The 23223-nt window shown below is 39.6% G+C and overlaps 1 protein-coding gene across 1 annotated transcript; it reads right to left on the minus strand.

Annotated features, from left to right (window-relative positions):
• Positions 1-1429: 1429 nt before the first annotated feature.
• TTLL1 (TTL family tubulin polyglutamylase complex subunit L1) lies at positions 1430-15829 on the minus strand. The gene is made up of 9 exons (XM_082496337.1): positions 15708-15829; positions 13705-13913; positions 11626-11806; positions 10385-10519; positions 10108-10216; positions 6727-6870; positions 4880-4966; positions 3264-3427; positions 1430-1725 (listed from the first exon to the last, which is right to left on the minus strand). The coding sequence occupies exons 1-9, from the start codon at positions 15818-15820 to the stop codon at positions 1596-1598; spliced, it is 1272 nt and encodes a 423-aa protein (XP_082352463.1). The 5' UTR covers positions 15821-15829; the 3' UTR covers positions 1430-1595.
• Positions 15830-23223: the final 7394 nt, after the last annotated feature.

The following is a 23223-nucleotide window of genomic DNA, read 5'->3' on the forward strand; positions in this document are numbered from 1 at the left end:
CAGCCCAGCCCACATCTGCCCTCCCTCCCCAGCCCAAACTGCTCTTGCTGGATTGTGTTCAGACTGAGAGTCATCAGCACCAACTGTCCCAAAGACAGCAGTTTGCGAGCAGCTGCCCTCTTCTAGGACGACCTTCAAAAAGCAGAAAAAGGACCGACATTTTCTGTGGTGCAGGTGGTCTGTTTTACATGTTCAAGAAATTCAAAACTTTTGGGAGAGGTTAAAGTTTACTTTGCACACACTTTTAGTGGCCTGCCACATAGGAGGGCAAAGCACGTAGCCTGCTGTGGCAGGCAGACTGAGTATCACTGCACTAGGGGCATACAGATTAGAATTTATTACAGTTACATGGACATTTGCAACTCTCAGCGGCCTTCGTCCTTCTCTCCACAATACTCCACCATCAAAAAAAAAAAAAAGGGGGGGGGGAGGGAGGAGGTGGAAGGAGAATAAAAACAATCAGAACTACACATTGACATTTATAAATAACTGCCCAATAACTGGTAGAAATGCAAGTGGAAGCAACAGCCAATCACAGACCCAACTAGTTTATTTATATGCTATGCTGTTCGAAGACTGAAATACCTATTTTTAACTTTTGCTCTATACGTCTTGGTAGCTAGTCATCACAACTTTTGTAATCAGAGCTACCAGAAATAGCTTACCATGTGCAACAATATTTTTGTTATATTGCACATAAAATATACAAAAATATACAGATATCGTACTTATATACATGCATAAATACATGAAGAGATTCTGGTGCAAATAAGGATTTATCATCAGCTTCAAGCAACAAGATTTATTACAGTATGTAGTTGTTCTGTCTGTTTTTCCACAGACATGCATTATCTTGAAATAAAAATTAATGGCTAGTGAAATAATGCATCAATATACCATCTGAAACACTCCCTTGGTCCATAAAACATTCTACCTTTAAAGAGTTAGCAGCTCAAAACACTTAAAGGAAATTAAAAAAAAAAAAACCAACACCCCAGCGTATAAAGGGTTGCTTTTCAATTTCTTAATACTGGTTATAAGTCATAAGCTGCATTAACTGACAATAGCCTCAACTCCATATATTGCTATTTTTTCTAGATGCTCTTCTTTTACCAGCAAGAATCTGAACCATCATTTTGACAACATTAACACTCACCACTACCACCCTTTTACAGAATCCACAGCTCATTTATCATAGGGAGTTAGGGATAGGCTACTATAGGAAATAAATTATATCCACAACAGCAAGGGGTTTCTTTCAGAATTCATATTTGAGTTGTCATCTTTATAAAGAAAGTATAAAGTTATCATCTTTATAAATAATCATTACGGAGAGACTATTAATTTATACCAAGTATATATATATATAAAATAATTATATATACATACTATATATATAATTGTAATAATCACCAAGTCAGTGTACGTCTAGTACAGTTCCTGGTTTCAGAGTGTTCGTTTCACTTCTTTTCAAAGGCTGCATTGTCCTCTTTTAATACTTCCCACAGACAACGTAGCAAAATAGAAGACTGTTCAAAAACTGCATTTTTGTTCATGACGTCTTCCTACCAAGAGTGCAGCTGTTTTTTCTGTTATCACTTCCAGGTGGTTAGTACAGGCTTTCCTGAATCTCTTGCACGATTTCCTTTTACTCCGCTGGATTGCCCAGAACGACTTCGCAAGTCACGATCAGACCCGTCACTTTGCGCCATCTCTTCATCATATCTGAAAATAAGATAACCTGTTCAATGCCTTGTCCTCTTATTCACCACACAAACAAGAGTGGGTTCGCTAGATTGTATTTTGCTTAATATCTAGCACTGAAATTCAATACAAGCTGTTCTACGCACAGGTTTACACGTGCACAGTTTGATATGAAGCTATTATTCAAGGAAATACACTACCACATGATGTTACAATAGAGATCAACTGGAATATCTTCAGCTACTTTTTGAAAGAAACAAATCATCTGGCAGCTTTGGTTAAACTCCTGAGTTTGTGAAATTTTACACTTGTGAAATCTCATGTGTACTTCTGTATTTCTCCTCACTACGTAGGTCTGCGGTTAAGCAGGAACATCAGACTGCTGGCAATTTTAATAAAGTCTTAAGCTATTGCTTCAAACAGAGGATTGTTAGCTGCAGTGCTAAAAAACTCCGCTGTTGCATCAGAGAGTGAGTAGGGAAAGAATGAGGTGAACAAACAACACTGTGCTTAAATTAAATGCATTTGATGACATGTATTTTGTAACGCTTAACCACTGTGACAAGTAGTTCTTTAAATATCTAAGCCCATTATGGCCTCAGATAACCTCAGTATATACTTACCTCTCAGCTGCTATGCAAATTCCAAGCAGAAATTGGCTACAGATGCATAAGTGTAATTATCAAAAGACAATACTACAATACTTTGTAGAACAGTCATAATATATACCTAGTTACATTATTGTACAGGTATTCGCAGCTATCATGTATGTAACATTAATTAAAACTTAAATCATAATTCATCCAACATGTACATATTTAACTGTCTTTACTAGTATATATAGAGAATTTAAGATCAGTATGAACTAGCAGATGAACTATGTACATAACTGCATTCCTGACATATTGTACCATTAGTGCTAGAGAACCTATCTGAACATTTTCTCAAAAGATACGAGAAACCGTATCACCAATATGGTATTTAAATCAGCACGCCTCTGTATAAGACCAATGAATCCTAGATAAATCCTTCAGACACTCCAGTATAAAGATCTCTGTCTCCTCCATTTCTCCCTTTGTAATGCAGATTGGGGAACTTAAAAAATATCTAATAACACATTTTTATTTAGTCCGTGAATTACAGGAGTCAAATGGCATCGTATTGATGAACCGAGAGAAAATTTGTATCAAATAGCTATTATATCTATTTAACTACCATTTATATATTACACTCAATATAATTAAAGTTCTACACATGTAGAAGACAAACACTCTCTTTGCCTCTATTCCTCAAACCTAGCTGCTGGAAGCTCAGAGGGTGCAGGCAGAGGCTTATCAGACAAGTAACATTCCCTCTGGAGATGAGGTGAGGTAATTCTGCTTTAACGCACTCCCACCTCCAACGTTGCTATTGCAGCTCCAAAAAAATGAAGTGGTACTTTGTGCCCATTTTTCACATCAGAATGAAGTTCACTTTATCTCTGTGGTATACATTGCACATTAAAAAAGTGAGGTGACTGAAAAACATTTACATTTATATAGAACATTGATAAAACTTACAAGACTTCATAATTGCCAAGAACCTCTTTGGGTGGAGATTTATTCCATTTACAGTCTGGAATTTCCCCATTAGGCACAGCAATGTTAAGTGTGTCATTAATAAGATTATACTTCAAGATACGATCATTAGCAGTACTAGAAGTAAGAGAAGGGGAAGCATTAACCTACAAAAGAAAAAAAAAAAAAAAAGATGTCAGCATCAATTTTTTGAGTGGTATATAGTTCTCCAAACAGCATGTGTCATGACTGTATGTACTATTCGGGAAATTAAGACTCAGCGTCTCAAAGCACATCTTTCAGTTCCTCAGACACTGGAAGGAATCCCCCACTGGGCATTTTCCTTTTTACTTAAAAACAAAAGCCCCACACCACAAAGTGTCTGCAGTGTCAGCCTGAAAATTTTTGTTGAGACTAGATTCACCAGGGTTAATCAGACAAGACATAGATTTTTGTTTAATGTTCTAAGCTTACATGGATACAAACCCCATACATTTCAGTGCTTACAATTTGCCTGGTTCACTCCAACAGCTGTTATATACAGGAACCTGCAGGTTTCTTCTAGGTAAACAGTTTTTATTTATGTTCTTAATCTGAGTTCTCCCCTGTTAAATTGTGAGCTGGAGAAATACATACGTGCTCTCTATTCAAAGCATCTTGTTTTAGTTAACACTTGGTTTTATTTAACATATGTCGCGTTCCACATTTATTATAGAGAAGTGGTATAAGAACAACAAAGTTTGTTTTTTTTTTTTATACAGTCATAGAATCATAGAATTGTCTAGGTTGGAAGAGACACTTGGGATCATTGAGTCCAACCATCTACCCTACTCTACAAAGTTCTCCCCTACACCATATCCCCCAACACCACATCTAAATGTCTCTTAAACACATCCAGGGATGGTGACTCAACCACCTCCCTGGGCACTCTATTCCAATGCCCGACCACTCTTTCTGTGAAAAATTCTTTCCTAATGTTCAGTCTAAATCTACCCTGTTGGAGCTTGAAGCCATTCCCTCTTGTTCTGTCATTAATCACCTGTGAGAAGAGATCAGCACCAACCTTTGATCTTTCACTTTCAATTAAACTGAGGAGGAAGAGGGTTGGATAAAAATTATTTTGAACGTACAGATCCGAAGTTAATACACTAAAGAGAAATCTATGTGAAAAAAAGCATCCTGAATATCCCAGTTTTCCTTTGAGTGCCCCTTTTCTTTCCTCTCAAGCTGCAACATTAAGGCCATGACAGCATCTAACGTTGATGTTACGCTCCATCAAGTCAATGCCAATTTTCCAGCTACTGATCCAGTATCTAACAGGGCTGCTAACATTCAGACTGCCTCTGAAGTCCAATTGTATGGATGCACTGGATTTAAAAGACAAAACAGAAAGCCACAAACAAATAGAAACACCAAACAAACAGGAAAAAAAGCACATCCTAGCTTAGTCATCACATGGCCTTTTACTTTCCACATTTTACTTTCCAACATTTTTCTTAATCCACCTACCTGAGGAACAAAAGATAGTTTCAAAAGAGGAAAGACTACATTGAAATCTACTTAGTTTTATTCTGTGAAATGAAAAGGAATTTTTTTTCCTGTATTTTATGTAACTTTACCTCAATTAGCCAGGGTTTAAGCTTGTCATCAATGATAATGTCGTATCCATAACACTCAAAGCAGTGTTTATCATTATTCATTACAGGCTAAAAAAAAAAAAAAAAAAGGTAACAATATGTATTAAAATCAACAATTCAGTAAGTAACCTGATTACACACTTCGTTTGCTAGAAATCACATGCAATTGCATTGTGAATCTTCTACAACAATTTTCAGTGTTGTAACTCTAATATAAGCTTGCTAACTACTAAATTCAGGATTGCCTTTTTTCCAAGCTGTAAGTAAATATTGCAATATTAATGACTGCACTCATGCCAACTACTAAGTTACATTAATTTTACATTATGTTTCCAACATGAAAATAAAAGTGGTTTAATATTTTGCAAAAGCAGTAACAATAGTTAGAGCCTGCACACATCAGGAGAAATCAGGAAGTTTTAAATGTATAACACAGCTTCACATAAAGTTCAGAAAAAAGAGACTTATTCGAAGACATTTCTTTTATTATATTGCTGTAAGTATGCAGAAATATGAGGTCAAACAATTACCGGATACATTTTAAAATTATAATTAGCTCAAGTCAACTATAATCCCGAAAGCCAAGAGAGACCAAGGACCAAATTGTGCTCAAATGCACATCCTCTAGAGAATCAGCAGTTTTCCAGCATCTGCTAAACATTTGCGGTATGCATGGCAGGACTTCTATGCAAATCTCACCACATCTTTTAAAGACACCTTTGTGAGACGTTAGTGAGATGATTTCCCCTAAACTAATAATGAAAGCTTTTCAGTTCTTCAGGGAGTGAAAGGGAGAAGGAGGAACAAGCATCTCTCATTGCATTTGTCATTGTCAGAAAGACAGAGGACCAAAACATTGCACGCTCAATAATTCTCAACACCTCTTCTGTTTCTGCTAACATTCAGATTAAATCCCTTTTCTTCTCACATCTGGTTTCAAATATGATCACACAGCAGAGGCTGAGTTGAGCCATGCTTCCCCACCTCCCACTGATCCTAGCTTCATGACCTTGTCCCTCTTTCTCGTGCTGATTCTGGTGTTTATCTGATCCTTCAGTGAGGTGATTCAGCTTATTACACTGGCAGAAGACTAACCCATCAATAAAGCAAGATAGTAATTGTCAGTTGGGCGAGTGAGCTGATTCAGCTCACGATGGTGCCAGGACCAACCCAAAAGAGTTGACAGGACCATACACTTGGGAACAGGACAGTCCTTGGCACCAGAGAGCTCTTCAGTTACCCCAGCTGACCCACAGAGTGATACCCACTCTCTAATGTAATCATGGGATATTACCCAAACACTAGAAAGTCACTCAAGCAGAGGACTGATGGCTACTTTTCTTTTCTTTTTTATGTTTTAAATAAGAGCTTATGATAAATAACGTGACTCATGTATAAAAGAGGTGAAGTTATGTAACTCTGCTGAACTAATAGCCCTATGTTTTCTTTGATAAATTGTCCTCCAGAGCTATTTTTTCTTTGACACATTTGTTACTGCTGAAATGACATCACACGCCTTGGCAGAGCTTAATACTATTCACAAGGGCAGTATCAAGTCATATTAAATAGTTCACAGAGCCCTCAAGGAAAGAGATTCATCCCCTTCTTCAATATGCACAGACAGCTCATCCACCCACCCACCCAAGATTCAAGTTCACTCAGCTCAGAGAAACCAAGAGATAACCAAATTGCAGAAATCAGCATCAACACCATCACTCAAACAGCAGGAAATAGATTTCAGGGGGTTTGATGGCAAACTCACTTTCATGGATATGAGAAGCCTGCAGCCGTAATGCTATCACTGGCAGCATTCCAGGAACAGTACTCACCGCAACAGCCTTCAGTGACTGCACAATTATCCAGTGAATTTCATCAAATAATTTGTTCGTGACTTCCTTTCCACGGGTGCTCTCCAGATACAGGCGTAAATTACTCACTGTCCACTTGCCTCCATGGATATGATTGTAATCATCCTGAAGAGTTAAAGGAGTTAATTCAGGCTAAGATTTTGAAGTCATTCAGCAGTTTTGTTTCATTCACACAGAAAGCCCACTTATACTTACATACAAATATTGCTCTGAAACCAAACTCAGCAAGTTGCTTTTACTCTATTTTACAGCTTTATGAAGACTTTGGCTTTACTTTGAAGTCCCCTCTATATAAACAAATGTTTTTATTATAGCTGGATATGTTTATATCACACATTGCAAATTAAATAACGAATCTTTCTTCGAAGAAAAAAACAACTGTACTTTGACAGTTTTATAGTAAAACATAATTTATGACTGAGGAATACAAGTTTTAAAATGTGAAAGGAAAGAATGGAACTTTTTCCTCCTGTGGGGATAAGAGAGAAATAATTAGGTGAGCAATAGCTAAATTTCACTGGAGTTAGTTGCTCTACAATGCAGCACTTGAAAGTGCTTGTCTGCGTTTATTCATTTAAAATGTGACTTGTCTGTTTCCCAAAAGGCAAACACATTATCTTCCTAATGGTGCTACTGACAACAGTTACACTCAAGAGGACAGTAAGTGTACTTTTAAAGGTTAACTTTTCAGGTAATTCAGTATTTTGATACAGAAAAACACTAAGTGCTACAGAAACAGAAAAGGAGGTTACCTTATATTTGTCTTTTCAGAGGCTATCAAGGATCTGCACTATATTCTCTTTAAATGGAAAGACAAAAGCAAACTGAGGGTATTCTTACTGATGGAAAGACACACATTAGCCCTCGAATAACTCTCAGAACAAATACACTGTCCCCTTATAAAGGTTCTCAGAACACTTCTAAAAATTAGTGATTGTATGCCTGCTAAATTATAAAAAAAAGAATGCATAGAGCAGAAAAAAATTGTCAGAGGAATTAAATCTGTCATCCTCTAAGACAAGGTCAGAGAAGCCTCTATCTATTTTTAGGCTTTTTCTACAGCTCCCTCCTTAGTAAATTTGGAAAACTGGACTGTACAAATAAAGATCTGAAACATGGTTCTCAGGACTTGCTGCATGGAAAAAATGTCCTGAGATCAGATTCCAGCAAGGGAACAGAGATCAAAGTTTCAACCCTCTTTGCATTTCAGAACAAATACTCAAATCAAAATAGATTGCAACTGGGTAGAGCTTTACACAATCACAGCTGTTTAATTAAAAATATTAAAATAGAATATTGCAGGCTACTTAGAAGATCACTAACTGAGAATAATTAAGTAGAAGAATGACTGTTGTTGTGTTTGTATTACACATGCAGTGAATAATGACTTAGAACTGTCTTTTCCAGCACAAATATTACAACGGGTATACTGACTTGCCCTCTTTCCGTCATTTTACCCTCACCCTCTCCCCAGTATTGAATTGTACGCTTTTCAAATTAGGGATGTTTTCCCATGAGCTTGTAGGGTACAAATACACTGGAATGCTGTGGTTCACGTAGGGAATACAGTACAGATTAACAGCTAGAACTTAAAGAGTTTTTCCAGACCTCGACATAATTTTGATAAATCACCTGATTGCTCAAATCAGGTTCTTCTAAAACTCTACAGCCTAAGGGCCTCCAAAGTTACAGACGCGTTTAAAAGAGAAGGACAAATAGGATGGATAGAGTGGCTTTATATTAAACTTTTCTCACTTCTTTCTGCAAAACTCAACAGATATTAGTGATCCAAAATTTCTAAAACGTTTTTCAAATACTCTAGTAATGACACCACATTTTTAAGCGGATACTTCTATACCCATTTCTGTTGTCCTTTCTTCTCTCAAAGTGACCTGACCATTACTTTCACTTCTAGTTTTGTTTGGGATAAATTCTGAAGACTATTCTATAACTGGTAGAAAAGATGAAAGGGTGCATAATAACAGGATAGGCACCCTATCACATGCCTCACTTGTTCACTGCTACTGCCAACAGCACTATGATTTATGCTCTAAGTTGTATGGGATCTGTTTTCAACATAACTAATTCTCAGTGTGCCCTATCAAACAATAATGTGTTTGAAGCACTTCACAAATCGGCACCTAAGCAAAAAAAATATTTGTAATACTGAAAAACACCATATGTTGACACTTCCCTGGTTTATAACTACCACCATAAGTGACATTTATAATTCACATTGTTTTTAAAGGAATATCCAGACAAAAACAGTTCTGCTATGCTGCATATCTTACAGAACAGTAAGAGACAAGGCACATTTAGTAAGACTGCAATTTAAGGTACATTATATGTACCGTGTGTGAGTGTTAAGTGTATACACATATGAATATATACATGCATAAGTGTATGCGTACACGTATGTATACACATTTTCCATACTCTTAAAATAAAACCCATGAAATTAGGAAGTGCGACAATAGAGTTTTAATTACTGTAACAGAGGCACAGTTTATAAATCACAGACTTCCGCTAAAAATGCAAAAGGGACAGTCATCATCATCAAGCGTACTCCCTGAAGGAACAAGGCTTGGGCAGTGATAGCGTATGCCCATCTGTTCATGTCACCCCTGACCCACTAGCCTTTCCTCCCACTGGTAAAGTTCAGCCTATTTTGACATAGGGAAGTGCTGTCAAAGCTATCAGGCTTCCACATGTTTTATGAATATCAATGGCAAATTACAGGACAGAACTCCATCTTTGTCCATTCAAGAGGAAGCCACCAGCTGGCCAGGCAGCAAACATTCATCTCCAATCTTGCAACTGCACGTTCCCTTTCTTGCCCAGAAAAGGAAGGTGGGGGCAGGGGGGTAACATAGGAAGAAGTTGGAAAGTACTGTGACAAATAAGTGCTGGAAATAGGAAAGCTGAATTAACTGTATGGGAGAGAGAGAGGGAAGGGAAGATCAGGAAGGCGATATTGAAGTGCTATTATAAAATCCAAATCCACAGGAACCAGGCTTCATTAATTCCACGGCTCACAGAATCAACTGCTGAGTGAGCATATTAGCATTTAAATGACAGGAGACTTGAGGAAAAAAAACCACGCTGCTTTCAACTACAGCAAGTCATTACTGAAGTTATCACAGTCTATTACAGAGCTGCAACTCATTATTTTGCATACTTTTCATCTGCAGTCTTCTGAAATTTATTTGTAAGTTCAAGTTGAAGTATTTTAATTGCAAGATGATGAAGAATATGACAAATAAAACCTTTTTATTCCAAGTTTTTTGGGACAATGTAAGTTGTCTTGCTACAAAAGAGCACCTAAGAACTAAGTACACTTACCCCATGTTTCTGAATGGCAACATTTGTAAGATGTACAAACATGTTATCCAATTCACTTGTACTTGGTGTATATTTTACTGTGCAAAACCGGCAAAATCCAAGTTTATACCTTAAATGCAAAAAGTCATTAAAATGTGTTAAACCCCAATAAAAAATAAGGAAAACAGCATCCTAGGATACCACATACATGTTAAACTTCTTTGTGCAATGACTGCAACATTCTTTTGACTACATTAAACATTCTCTCAAAACAAAGTACAAATATATACAATCTTACATGTAACATCTCAGTGGACGATATGTAGACACTAAAACATATAGACGAAGATCAAATTTCTTTCCACCAATAAGTAATGGATTGTTGATATAGAGAGAAATCACATAGGCTTCTTTGGAAGACTGAGATACAAACCTGAAAAATACAAATCACATTTCAGAATGTTACAATTGCAATGATACAATCTGATAAGTCTTCTCCCTCTTTAGCAGCAGTCTGTAAATTTTGGATTGATTGAAATCTTACATCTTTTGCCAAGACAATGTATAAAGTTGTAGTGGTTAATAATACACACCTGGCATCAGGCATTATATACCAAAAAAAAGTTAAAAATACAGACAACCAAGATCAATGAACCGTTTAAACTCAGTTTTGAAGTTAACAGGGCAGCTGACCAAGCTATTCAGAATGCAGCTCTACAAACCAGTCTTTTCCTTGGAGAGCATTTAGAGCTTGGCATGATTCAGACAAGCAAAAAGTATGTCTTACATTACCTTCATTAGACAAGGTCTTATACTCTTGGAATATTTGTATTTATGCTTGGTGTGCAACTGCAAACCTCTGTGAAAAGCTAAGATAACTTTCAGATTGTGACATTCTTCAGATTCCAAGTCAAACGGGGAAAAAAAAAAAAAAAAAAAAAAAGACTCAACTGGTATTCAGCCAGTCACTTCATAACAGGAAAAAAATTAACATTAGCTGTGTGATCAAAACTTTTACCAGTTGGAGAAAAACACAGATTGCTAACCTATTTCATTCATTTGGAAGTAGATCACCAACATGAAGTGTTTTATTTTGTGCTCCAAACCGATCATGTATTTATTTCATATAAACGCATTCTTCCTTTCTGCTAATTAAAAAAGTTATACATTATACACATTAAACAAAATAACTATTTAAATTGCTTAGGGAGAGATTTTTCTCTTGCTTCCTGTTATTTAACAATATGTAGCAGAACAATTTATTTTTGTGCAATTTTTTCCCCAACAGCACTGAAAGCATTTTTATAAAGAATAGTTAATTGAACAGCTCTTTGTACCTCTTCATACCAAAACAAATCATATTAAAACCTGCTTGAAGGAGGAAGCCAGATAACAAATGAGATTAAATGCAAAACTAACTATATAATGACAAAGCAATAATAATGGAATACTTTTCCCATGCATCAGACAATTAGTATGTTGATGTGGTTCACCTGATTACAGAAAGTACAATAAAGGGTTTGGGTTTTAAGAACTTACGAAGATGTTTTGCTATCTCGAGACCATTTTTTAATTTGGGAGAGTTTATTGATTAGAAATATTCCTTTTCCTTGAGCTTTCCCACAAGGTTTCATAATCCAAGTGCTGGAGGGATTTTTTCTGAATTCTTCAACAAAGAGATTATAATCGGCAGGAAGCATAAAAGTAACAGGAACAAAATCTGAGTTAAGGGAAAAAAAAAAAAAAGGTGCACAATTAAGGACACTATACCTGATAAGGCTACTGACACATATAGGCTAAAAAAATTTCTGTCTTTTCAGTCTTCCAGTCTGGCATGATCCACCTTCATTAAGACTCATGTTGCTTTTTATCTCATTTAAATTCTAGTTGTAGTTTTTTCTTTAAACAAACAAAATCAAAATATTGCAAGCTGCTAACTTCAGATTAATATATTTTAATTCACGAGTCGGTTTTCTTCTGTTTATATCCTGTGAAATTAGTGTATTATATACAATTCCAACTTAACTTTATCAAACTTTCTCAATTTCCTGACAGCTTTTACCATTCCACTAACCACTGTCATCCTCTGTGCACACAAAAACGTGAGCGTTGATGTTGCTTCCCCTTTGGATGTGGCAATTTTCATTTCCATGTAACTCCCATTAGTCCTTATTTGCTCCCACAATCAGTATTATCATGCCTACTGAAATCTAAAGAAAAGCATTTCTCACTTTTTTGCTCTCAGATTATCCTCACATCCATCCATACAGAACTGCTTCTTTCTTACACGGTTGAACAGTGCTGTTTTAATTTCACTTTCCCAAGATGTAAATCAACGCAACATATCCCCATGTTTGTTTCACTCCAATGCTTTCTGACCTCCAAAACAACTTTATTCTCCTCATTCCTGATCTATAGCTGGTTTGGGGGATTTTTTTTTTGTGGGGTTTTCATTTGTTCTATTCTATTCTATTCTATTCTATTCTATTCTATTCTATTCTATTCTATTCTATTCTATTCTATTCTATTCTATTCTATTCTATTCTATTCTATAGCAGTCATTACTTATTCTCCAACTTCCCCCAAATTTCTCCTATGAAGAGTTTGTTCATTCAGTTCTGTCTAGAGACTTTCTGCAAAAGTTTAATTTAGTCTTTGCTCCAGTATAAGATTTTCAGGTGTTTTTTCACTTTTGAATTAAAGAAACTCCAACCCTGTTTCATATGAAGTTCCAGAGCCCTTTAGTTTCACCACTAAATTTATTGCAAAGTACCTTAATCCAAAAATTTTCCCTCTTCAAAATAATTTAAACAAAACAAAACAACGCCAACAAAAATCCAACCAACCCCTCCCCTCCCCAAGACCCCTCCTCCTCCACTCCCCGCAAACACAAAAAGCCTGCTTACACATCTATTTCTGTATGCTTACACTTAAAAATAATAATTTCATTATCACTTCATCCAATGTCGCTTCAGCTAATGCTGCACTGCTAAGTTCAGTTTTCTTTAAGGACCCTACTACTTACAAAACTAAGTCTAAATACAACTTTCATGCATACAGACTGGGTTTGTTCTCTTCGAATACTACTGAATACTGCTAGCAAGTACACAGTGGAGGCCTTAGTGCAGTGGTAATATGACACGGAAAAAAAAACGTTCAATCTTTTATTCCCGCTTTAACTCCAATTTCAAGAAAGATCCTGAACGAGTGGCACCCCCTCTATTCCTCTAAATTTGTAAAATATTAGCCATTATCCTTCAAAACAAGGTTTGTGAAAAGCTTTGAAAATATACTATTTCATATGAAATATTCACTACTACCGTTTTTATCACTTTCCATATTATTGTGTTTCCTTATGCTCTAATGATGGATTTGAGGGGAAGGAAAAGGAGGGGAATACAGAGAGAGAAGGCTGTTAGGTTTGCAGAATGCAGCAAGTAATTTTAGGAAAAAGTGCACTTTCTTTAATTGACAGGGACAGAGCATTTCAAGATAGTTACTTTAATGTTCTAACCCTTCAGAGGTTCAGTGCTTTATGCACAGAAAAGCTAGCTCAATTCCAGGTTATTCACCACAAAGGAAAAAAAAAAAGTAATGCTGATAATGAGAACCACATACCCAAATAAATATATTTCCCATTTTCGTCCTTTTCTGCAAGAGGACTTCCTTCTTTCTCAAGTTCTTTCCTATATCGCTTGATATTCTTTACCATCAAATCTTTTCTAGTCAGCTCATAGTGGTTCGGGAAATGATTGACAATTTGGTCATCAGAGAGGCGGTAACCAGTTTCCACACTGAAAACATTTCTGATTGTTTGTACACTCATCCTGAAAGCAAAGACAGATACCAAATGATTTCTCCCAAGAAACACAATTCAGGAGTTATTGAGGTTGAAATTATTTTGTTACATTCATTTCATCTTTTCTCTCTCTTATTTCTCTTTATAGTATAATATTTTGCTGCACTGACAATCCATCATATCCTGAACTTCTATTAGCAAAACCAACTAAACCCTGCCAGAGGTTTTATTGATCCCTCTACTACAGCTGAAACAAACAGAAAGTGAGGAAAAGAAGATGACAACTTGGCCCTGCTGGACTCTGGTTTGTTGATAGTCAGGTCAACCCCCAGCAGGGCCTAAAAATGACTGATGCGTACCCAAATGCTACAGAAGCATCTTTCTAAATTTGTTACTTCACTCTCTGTAAACTCAGCTTTCCTCTTAAAAAAAAACAAACAAACAAACAAAACACAAACCCAACTTCCTACTGACTACCTTGCTATTTGGATTGTAAAGGACTTCAAGCATATGAATTGAGAACAGTGATTCAGAGAGTTTGCTAAAAACACCCATAAATGCCAGATCAGAGGGCTGCAGTGACAAAGTCATCTAATCAGTTATCTACTTCATTTTTTACAGAAGATAAGAGCAGGGCCATAGATATGGAGTATTTTCTGTATTAGATGCCTGACATTGGAAACATATTTCCTGAATGCCATCAATCTGCTACATTACCATCTGAGGAAGAAAAAAAAAAAAAAAAAAAAAGGAAACAAAACAACCAGTCACACAACAGTTTCTATGAGTGCCCTGTTCCCCCACTGCCCCCCAACCACATTCCGAAAGCATGAGCAGATTACTAGAGTCTTACCCATTTAAATAAGTGGTTCACAAAGGGTACATTTGGCAGCACAAATACCATTCTGTTGTATTTGAAAGGGACAATATAAATTGTTTGTTTTACTTAAACAGTATTGTTTCTGCCAATTAAAAGATTACTGTATTCTAGGACAGCATTTCACAGGCTTGTATTAGACAAATGCCAAGTAAGAAGCTAGATTATTTACTCTCACCATTATCTTGATTTAATTTCACATTCACTCTCAGTATTGAAATGTTGACTAATTAGTCTGCATATAAATCATTACCATGAAGGAGAAAGAAAGTACAGTTCTCAAGGCCTTTATTACAAGAGCCTGGACTCTGATAACAGGGCAAGCCCTCATCACACTGATAAGAGAATATTTTATCATATATTGGAACTGTGTATTCTTGGATTATTTTGCTTATGTTGTGTTGTCAGAAACTTTTGGGAAAAGATACATTCAAAGATTCCCCTCAGGCCATAAATCCTCTCCAACAGTAAAGGAAAAATTCTGCTTACCGTTTACAAAAAAATCAAATAAAATCAGGTATCACATTTCAAAACAAAAAACACTGAGCACAGCCTTTGCCCTGGGCTTTTTACAACTGGTATTCCCAGAAGTGATCCTATCTTGCTAGGTCAGTGACTTTCCACGCCCTGACAAAACCTTTGGCAAACTAACGATACATGAGATCGGTAGCATGGGAATGGATCCATGCAGATGGGACCTTCTCCCTGAGGAACACCAATAACTTTAGCAGGCCTGCACAGACACAGAAATCTGAACAGAAAACCTGCAACAGCATAAGACATTACAGAAGCAACAAAACAATGTTGTGCTCTTAGAAGCACTGCAGTAAATCAATGATAATTTCTGCATCTTTCGGTATGCATTTTGTTATATTATTAATGGTATTAACATAAGATATTAAAATGCTTCACAAATTTAGAAATTGGTATTTTTTATGTACTTACCAATAGAAATTCCAGTCTTCGTTTTCTGCCACCTGAATCCAGCCTCTTTTTTCAAAGTTGTTTATTAGAACAGATTTTTCTATGTCAGTTACCCACTTTACTTTTCCCGCCATTATCCTAAAGTAGAATCAACCTGTGAGTAAAGACAAGTTTAAAGATATGAAATTGAAAACAGGGGAGAACACAAACCGGGAAAGTCAAAGCAGAAGAAAAGTGGCATCTAGAAAGCACTTTAACATCACTAAGATAAAATAAGTAAATTAATTTAAAAGTCAAGGAAAATAACGCCTTAAGTTCAGACTGAAACCCTGCATTTGTCAACTGAACTACAAACAAGGACACTAGTTACAAGGACCTTTCGCACTCCCCAGTCAATCCACCTTTTATGAATGGGCACACAACTCATGTCTTCCTTTAAATGCACTAATGACAGAAATCACTATCATATGCTTACTGGGTAATGCTTACAGAACCAAGCACAGAGAACAGACATGTTATTATTTCTAACCAAGACTTATATGCATATACTTTTTTGCTTTGTTTTGAAGTAGCAGAGTTCATTTGGATCACTTAGTGACTGTAGAAGAAAAGAAAATTATTCCAAGAAAAATCCCTTACGTGCTCTATTAAGAAGCATGATTTGCTATACCACAAGGAAGGGAACCAAAGTAACATTGCCAACTTTCTGCTGTCTTCTCTGTATTTCATGCAGCCATGATTTTGCCTTCTGCGCTAGCTCAAGGGGATATGGATAAGCTGATATCATTAAATCCTTGACAGCAGGATTTCCCCAAACCTAAGGTTAGAACAGTGCTTACAAGCTGCATTTCAATTCACGACACCTAGGTGTCACTTTCTACATTAGATCTCTCACTTCTCCAGATCAGCCTTTTCTGGATCAGGCGATCATTCCAGCTGGAAGAGATCTCAGGAGGTCTCTTGTCCAGCTCCCCCCTCAATGCAGGGTTAGCTATGAGGTAAGACCAGGTTGCTCAGAGCTTTATCCAGCCACATTTTGAAAACCTCCAGAGATTCACAGCTTCTCTGGACATCCCGTCTCCCTGCTTGACTGGCCACATGGGGAAAAGGTTTTTCCCATATATTTTTCTACTTATCTAAACCTGTCTTCTTTCAGCTTATACCTGTTGTCTCTCATCTTCCCACCTTTCACCATGCTAAAGAGCCTGGGTCTGCCTTTTTGATAACCTCCTCATGGGTACAGGCAGACTGCTTTTAGGTGACCCCAGAACCACCTCTTCTCCAGGCTGAAGAAACACAGTTGCCCCAGCTTCTCCTCACCAGACATGTGCTTCAGTCCCCTGACTGTCTTGGTAACCCTCTGCTCAACTCACTCCAGTTCACTGATGTCTGTCTTGCTCTGGGGGGCTCAAATGCATTGGGTTTGCGTGGCAAGGTTTTGGCAGTGTGTGGGCTACAGGGGTGGCTTCTGTAAAAAGCTGCTAGAAGTCTCCCCTGTGTCTGATAAAGCCAGTGCCAGTTGGTTCCAAGACAGACTCGCCACTGGCCAAGGTCAAGCCCATCAGTGATGGCTGTAGTGCTGCTGTGATAACATAGTTAAGAAGAGGAAAAAAACCCTGCACGGCAGCAGCCAGAATAGAGGAATGAAAATATGTGCGAGGAACAACTCTGCAGACACCAAGGTCAGTGAAGAAGGAGGGGGAGGAGGTGCTCCATGACACTGGAGCAGAGATTCCCCTGCAGCCCATGCTGAAGAGCCATGGCAAGACAGGCTGGCTCCCTGCAGCCCATGGAAGTTAATGGTCGAGCAGATATCCACCTGCAGTCCATGGATGACCCCACACCGGAGCAGGTGGATGCAACTGAAAGAAGCTGTGACCCTGTGGACAGCCTGCACTGGAGCAGGCTCCTGGCAGGACCTGTGGCCCCACGGAGAGAGGAGCCCATGCTGCAGCAGGTTTACTGGCAGGACTTGTTCTGTTCCTGAAGGACTGCACCCCATGGAAGGACCCACGTTGGAGAAGTTCATGGAGAACTATCTCCCGTGGGAGGGACCCAACACTGGAGCAGGGGAAGAGTGTGAGGAGTCCTCCCCCTGAGGAGGAGGGAGCAGCAGAAATCATGTGTGATGAACTGACCACAACCGCCATTCCCAATCCCCCTGTGCCACTGTGGCGCAGGGGGAGGAGGTAGTGGAGAATCAGGAGTGAAGTTGAGCCTGGGAAGAAGGGAAGGATAGGGGGAAGATGTTTTAAGATTTCTCATTACCCTACTCTGACTGGATTGAGAATGAATTAAAATAATTTTCCCCAAGTTGTGTCTGTTTTGCCCATGATGGTAATTGCTGAGTGATCTCCCTGTCCTTATCTTGACCCATGAGCCCTTCATTGTATTTTCTCTCCCCCTGTCTAGCTAAGGAAGGGGCGTGATAGAGCGGTTTTGGTGGGCACCTGGAGTCCAGTCAGGGTCAACCCACGACATCAAGTTACTTTTGTCAGTCCTCTGATATATAGCGTTACATCCTTGCCCTTTTTGTTTGAGAAAGACAGCCAAGTCTAGCAAGGTGGGAATGCACAACAAATGCGCTGAAGGAGGAGGGAGGACAAGCCCAGCACCCACAATTGCTACCTCTCTGAAGGGCAGGCTAAAGCTTTCTGACAGCAGCAGGCTCTCACCCACTTGCACTCCCCTTTACAAGGGCTCTTTGGCAAGATCCCCTTCACATGGTGCCTCATGCATTAATTTAATACCAATGAAGATGGGGGCACAGAAACATGAATTGAAGCATATTGTCCTACGTGCATATATAGTCTAGAGCCAAAAGCCTGCAATCCAGTTGATGTTGGACAGAACACGATACTTTATACAACGAACAACATATTTACCCCGTCTCTAAGTAACTGGTGAAGCCCAGCCTCCCAGCACATAGGCCTGATTGATAACACAACTACTAAGCAAGCTAACATATATTCATGAGCAAATGATAACTGATAAAGGCAAGGGTAGATAGCTCTCATAAGCAGTTTCAATGTTACTGTTTAGTCTTTCTACAGTTCATTCCACAAATTAGCTTTCAATTGCAGCCTAGTGAATTTTCATAGTTATGTTTCACAGAAGTCAACCACAGGGAAGTAATGATTCAGAAGAAAATCTCTTTAAGCCAAAAGCAGATTCTTTGGCACACGCCTCTCCCAAGAACAAAAACTGCCATGCAAGGGAGTGGGAGAGAGAGGGATTACACACACACACACACACACACACACACACACACACGCACACGTAACAACATCTACCACTCCTTCTACATATGCTTTTCCATTAAAAAGTCAATTGAAACTTCAAATAATCTTTACTAATGTAGTGCTGTAATTAATGCAAGTAAGTAATGGATGTAGTTAATACAATTTCTGCAACTAAGAGATTGGACTGGAATTCAAGGGGTCTTCAGTTTCTAGGACCAGATATGGAGCTGTACATCTGCTAGCAAGCTAACACCCCTATGGTTTCTCTCTTCCTGGGAGGCACAGCCCACTATACAATGCTCCCACTTTTTCCTTCCTAGACTATTTAAACTGCCAAACTCCACAAGGCAGAAATGTTTACTATTAGACTCCCATTTTAAAGAGTTTTAGACACATATTTTTATTCACATTGGTAAAACAAATTGAAATCAAGCTTAACTAGACAGATAGAAATGAGTATATGCAGGCTCAGGGTCTTTTTTGTGTGTGTTTATACAACACCTGCTTCTCCAAGGTCATGATCATTCTCTGGGCCTTCCAGATACTACCAAAACAAAAATAAATGAAACAAAGTGATTCATTTATTTGTACTGAAGTATGTATGATTCACAATCAGTGACTCACTACTACCACACATCATCTTGTTGTGGTTTTGAAAGTTCAGGGATTAGTCAGCTTGGAATAGAATTGTTCCTTCAAAAGGAAATGTGTTAAATGCTACGATAGCATTAACCAACCAAACACAACGTAAAATTTTCAAAAGGCCTTAAAATGCATCCTCCACATCTCCAAGCTTCCCCATTAGGTTTACCAACATCCAACACCAATGCTATACCTGTTTCTCTGTCACACGACTTCCCAATCTTGCTCCCTCTTTCACAAGTGCGTCTCACTCCAGCATCCTTAGTACATAAGCTACAAGTACCCTCAGGGCTTGTTCTTCCAGAAACGCTGCCTCAGACAAACGTAGCTGCCTGTGCCTCCGTCTTTATAGCAGCACATAGCTGCTGCCTGGCAAAGATTAAGAGACCTGGTGCACTGCCACAAGCAGGGCTACTTTGCCAACACTTCTAATGCTGCAACCTCATTTCTACCCTGGGATGCAACAGCTGTCACAGCATCCTTTCTATAGGATTCTTTATGAAGAGATTTCAACACATGCTACAAAGCCTATGGCAAGGAACCTGAAAGATTGCATGTACTGACCCAGCAAGTGGATTTTGTGGTAGCAGGTGGGACTGCTCCATTACTCGTCTTGTGGTCTTACTCCCAGAGACTGCACTGTTTAACTCCAGAAACCAGGGACAATTCAATAGAAGACTTACCCCCAGGAAGGTGAGTTAAAACTAAACCAAAGCTAAAAATTGAAGATAACTTCTACCACCAATAAAAAAAATAAATTACAGGAGTGTAATTCTTTTACCGTTGTGGGAACTTTAGGCCTTACAGATTCATCCTGCTACAGGAGGATTGAAAGGATAGCAATACAACAGCAGACTGAAAATTAGTCTTCGGTTTATGTGGATCATCTCAGATGATGTTTAACTGACCTGTAAATAAAACCTTCCGATTTTGTGTAATTTGATTATTGAAACCCACAAACAAGGAGTCATAACTTATGTTAAGTTGTACCAAAAGCTTTCTTATTTTCAATAATACAATTTCAATACAAGTTTCTACAGGAATCCTCTAGTCTGCAATTAGGTATTCTAGATAACCTGATGAGAGTGCACAAGATAACCATGCATTCAAGCTTCTGGTCAGCTGACATCCTCAGCTTCAGTAAGCATCAAAGAAGAGCTGTATAACACAGCCCTAGCCTGCATACAGTAGGGTAACAGTACAGTACGTCAAATCCTTCTCAGAGCACCAGACTTCCTGCTCAGGAGACAAGAAGTATATAGTATAGGCACAGCAGGCCTGACACTTCCCCAAAATACTGCCTTTACTGGTCACAGCAATAGCAAATAAATGTAAGGAAGCCCAGCAGAAGCCTAATCCAAGGCAAGGCCCCAAACCATGAGGTCATGGCAAGACCCAAAACCATCCCGGTCATCACTCTTCCTGGGAGTTACTGCCACTAGGGAGCTACTCAAGCTGATCACAGACCATCTTCTCACACTAAAAATTAAGTGTAAATAAGTGGTGCTGGCACCTACGTGTGGACGAAGATTCCTGATCCAGCAAGCTCTATTTGCTTCTAACAGTTGAAAAGGTAATTGTGGTTCATTATTAAGCTTATTACTGGAAAATCCAGTTTGGCTGATGCAGTCGTGCCATCACAGGAGACCAGGAGGGCCTGCCAGAGCGAGTCCTAAAATGTTAGGGATAAAAAGGAGCTGAAGACTGAAAATGCTGGGTAGTGGGGCTGTCGGAACCGGGGAGCCCGGGGGAGCCCATCACCGAACGCCCAGCAGCAGACGCCCGCACGCCACACACTCCCGCAGGGAACCGCAGCGGAGGCAGCCGGGCTCAGGTCTCCATTAACGCCTCAAAGGCGGCGCGACTCGCCACGCCGCGACAGCGGCACAAAGAGTCTGACCCCGACTAGCTTTGCTCCCGTCCCTCCCAGGCACTCTCCGAGAGCGGGCCCGCAAGAGGAACCTCGGCGAAACGACTACCTCCCCCCTCCATCTCCCGGGGGGGTCGCGATCCTATACAGATCTTCACCTGTCGCGATAGCCCCGGGGGGGAAAGGGAGGCCGAGCGCTTCCCCCGACAGTGGGCGGTTGCAACCCGCACCGGGGGGGGCAGGGACGGGGACAAGCCAACCCGCGTCCCCGCGCTCACCTGCCGACGGGAGGGGCGGCCACCGCTCCCCGTCACGCCCAACCGTCCCCGCCGGCGGCTCCGCTGCGCGGCCGCGGTCAGGGCCCTGGCCCCGCCCCTTCCGGCGCCGCTCCTTAGCAACCGCGACGCGCAGAGGACGGAACTTCCGGAAAGGCTGTGTCAAGGGGGGGAGGGGACGCGGTTGCCAGGGAGACGCATACCGGCCCAGCCCGGCGCCGCTGGAGGCCATCTTGTCTCAGTAACTGGGGGAGCTTCCGTGTTTTTCGCTGCTCAGAGGTGGCAGCCGCCTCAGCCCAAACTATCGGTATTCACCCTGCGAGGGAGGAGAGGTGCGGAGGGTGCCTGCCGAGGCCGCGGCCCGGCACTGGCGTTGAAGGGAAGGTGCGCGTTCCCTTTGGGCCCTGTGCTAGGCCCCGGCCTTGCCTGCCGTTGGCCATCACCCTCTGAATGCTGTGAGCCTAACGGGAAGGCCCCGAAACCTGCCCGATCCTCTCGCCATCATCCACTGTGCCTGGGGCTGTTTGGATCTTAAGCCGCTGTGACCTGGGCTGCCTCAAAGTCCCTGACAAATATCTGATCATGAGTAAACGGATGTTTGCGGAAGGTCATAATGTGACAAAACATGCCTAGATGTTCCCAGAATACCTAAAAAATCCCAGGTCGCTCAAGATGCCAAAGCTCAAGGCCCTGTTGGAGCACATCAAGTGCTAAGAGGTTCATCACTATAAGGCTGCAAGCAATACCTTTTTTTTTGGTATCGATAGTGTTCTGAGGAAGCGTGTGAATTTTCCCCCAAATGATCAACAACTATAAGTTGCAATGAAAAATGTGTGAGGTAAATACTACCCAGGAACTTATGGCATTAATGCCTGTGTAGAGAAGCCTTATTTACACATACAAAATTCCTTCCAAAATGAGAGATTGCGTTAAAACACCTGGCATATATTAAAGTTACTGACATTTTGTGACAGGTCCAATACAAAACAATAAGGTATTACATAATGAACTTCAGAGATATGAAAAATTTCTGAGGAAAAAATAAAGGTAAAATAAATTATTAATCCTGTAAGACAAATTAGTTATTAAAAAATAGATCCATTGAGACAGTAGCTGAAGTGAGTAGTTTGCAGTGTGTTGGCGTACAGCAAATACCCGATGCAAATCTATATTCCCTAAGAACCTTAATTCCCCAAATAAGCTACATATAATAAACATGGTCTATGATTTACTGTATCATCCTATGCTAATAGGCTCAGTTTCAAGGATGCAACTACAAAGAAACAGATTTAATAATTAATATAACTGAAGCTATTAAATATTCCGCAGTTTAACTCTGAAAGCAGCCGCAAAACGCAGTGCTTCCTTCAGTCACGTGCAGTGGAAATTTCCTGGCACCACAACACCTCTGGCAACAGAGGAGAGCATGGAGCAGCCTTTACAGCCATCTTTCAAGCAAGAAAGTACGTCTGCTGTGAGCTGTGACAGCTGGCAGCAAGAAAAGTGAA

Source organism: Vanellus vanellus, assembly GCF_965231255.1.
Source record: "Vanellus vanellus genome assembly, chromosome: 1".
NCBI classification, from domain to species: Eukaryota; Metazoa; Chordata; class Aves; order Charadriiformes; family Charadriidae; genus Vanellus; species Vanellus vanellus.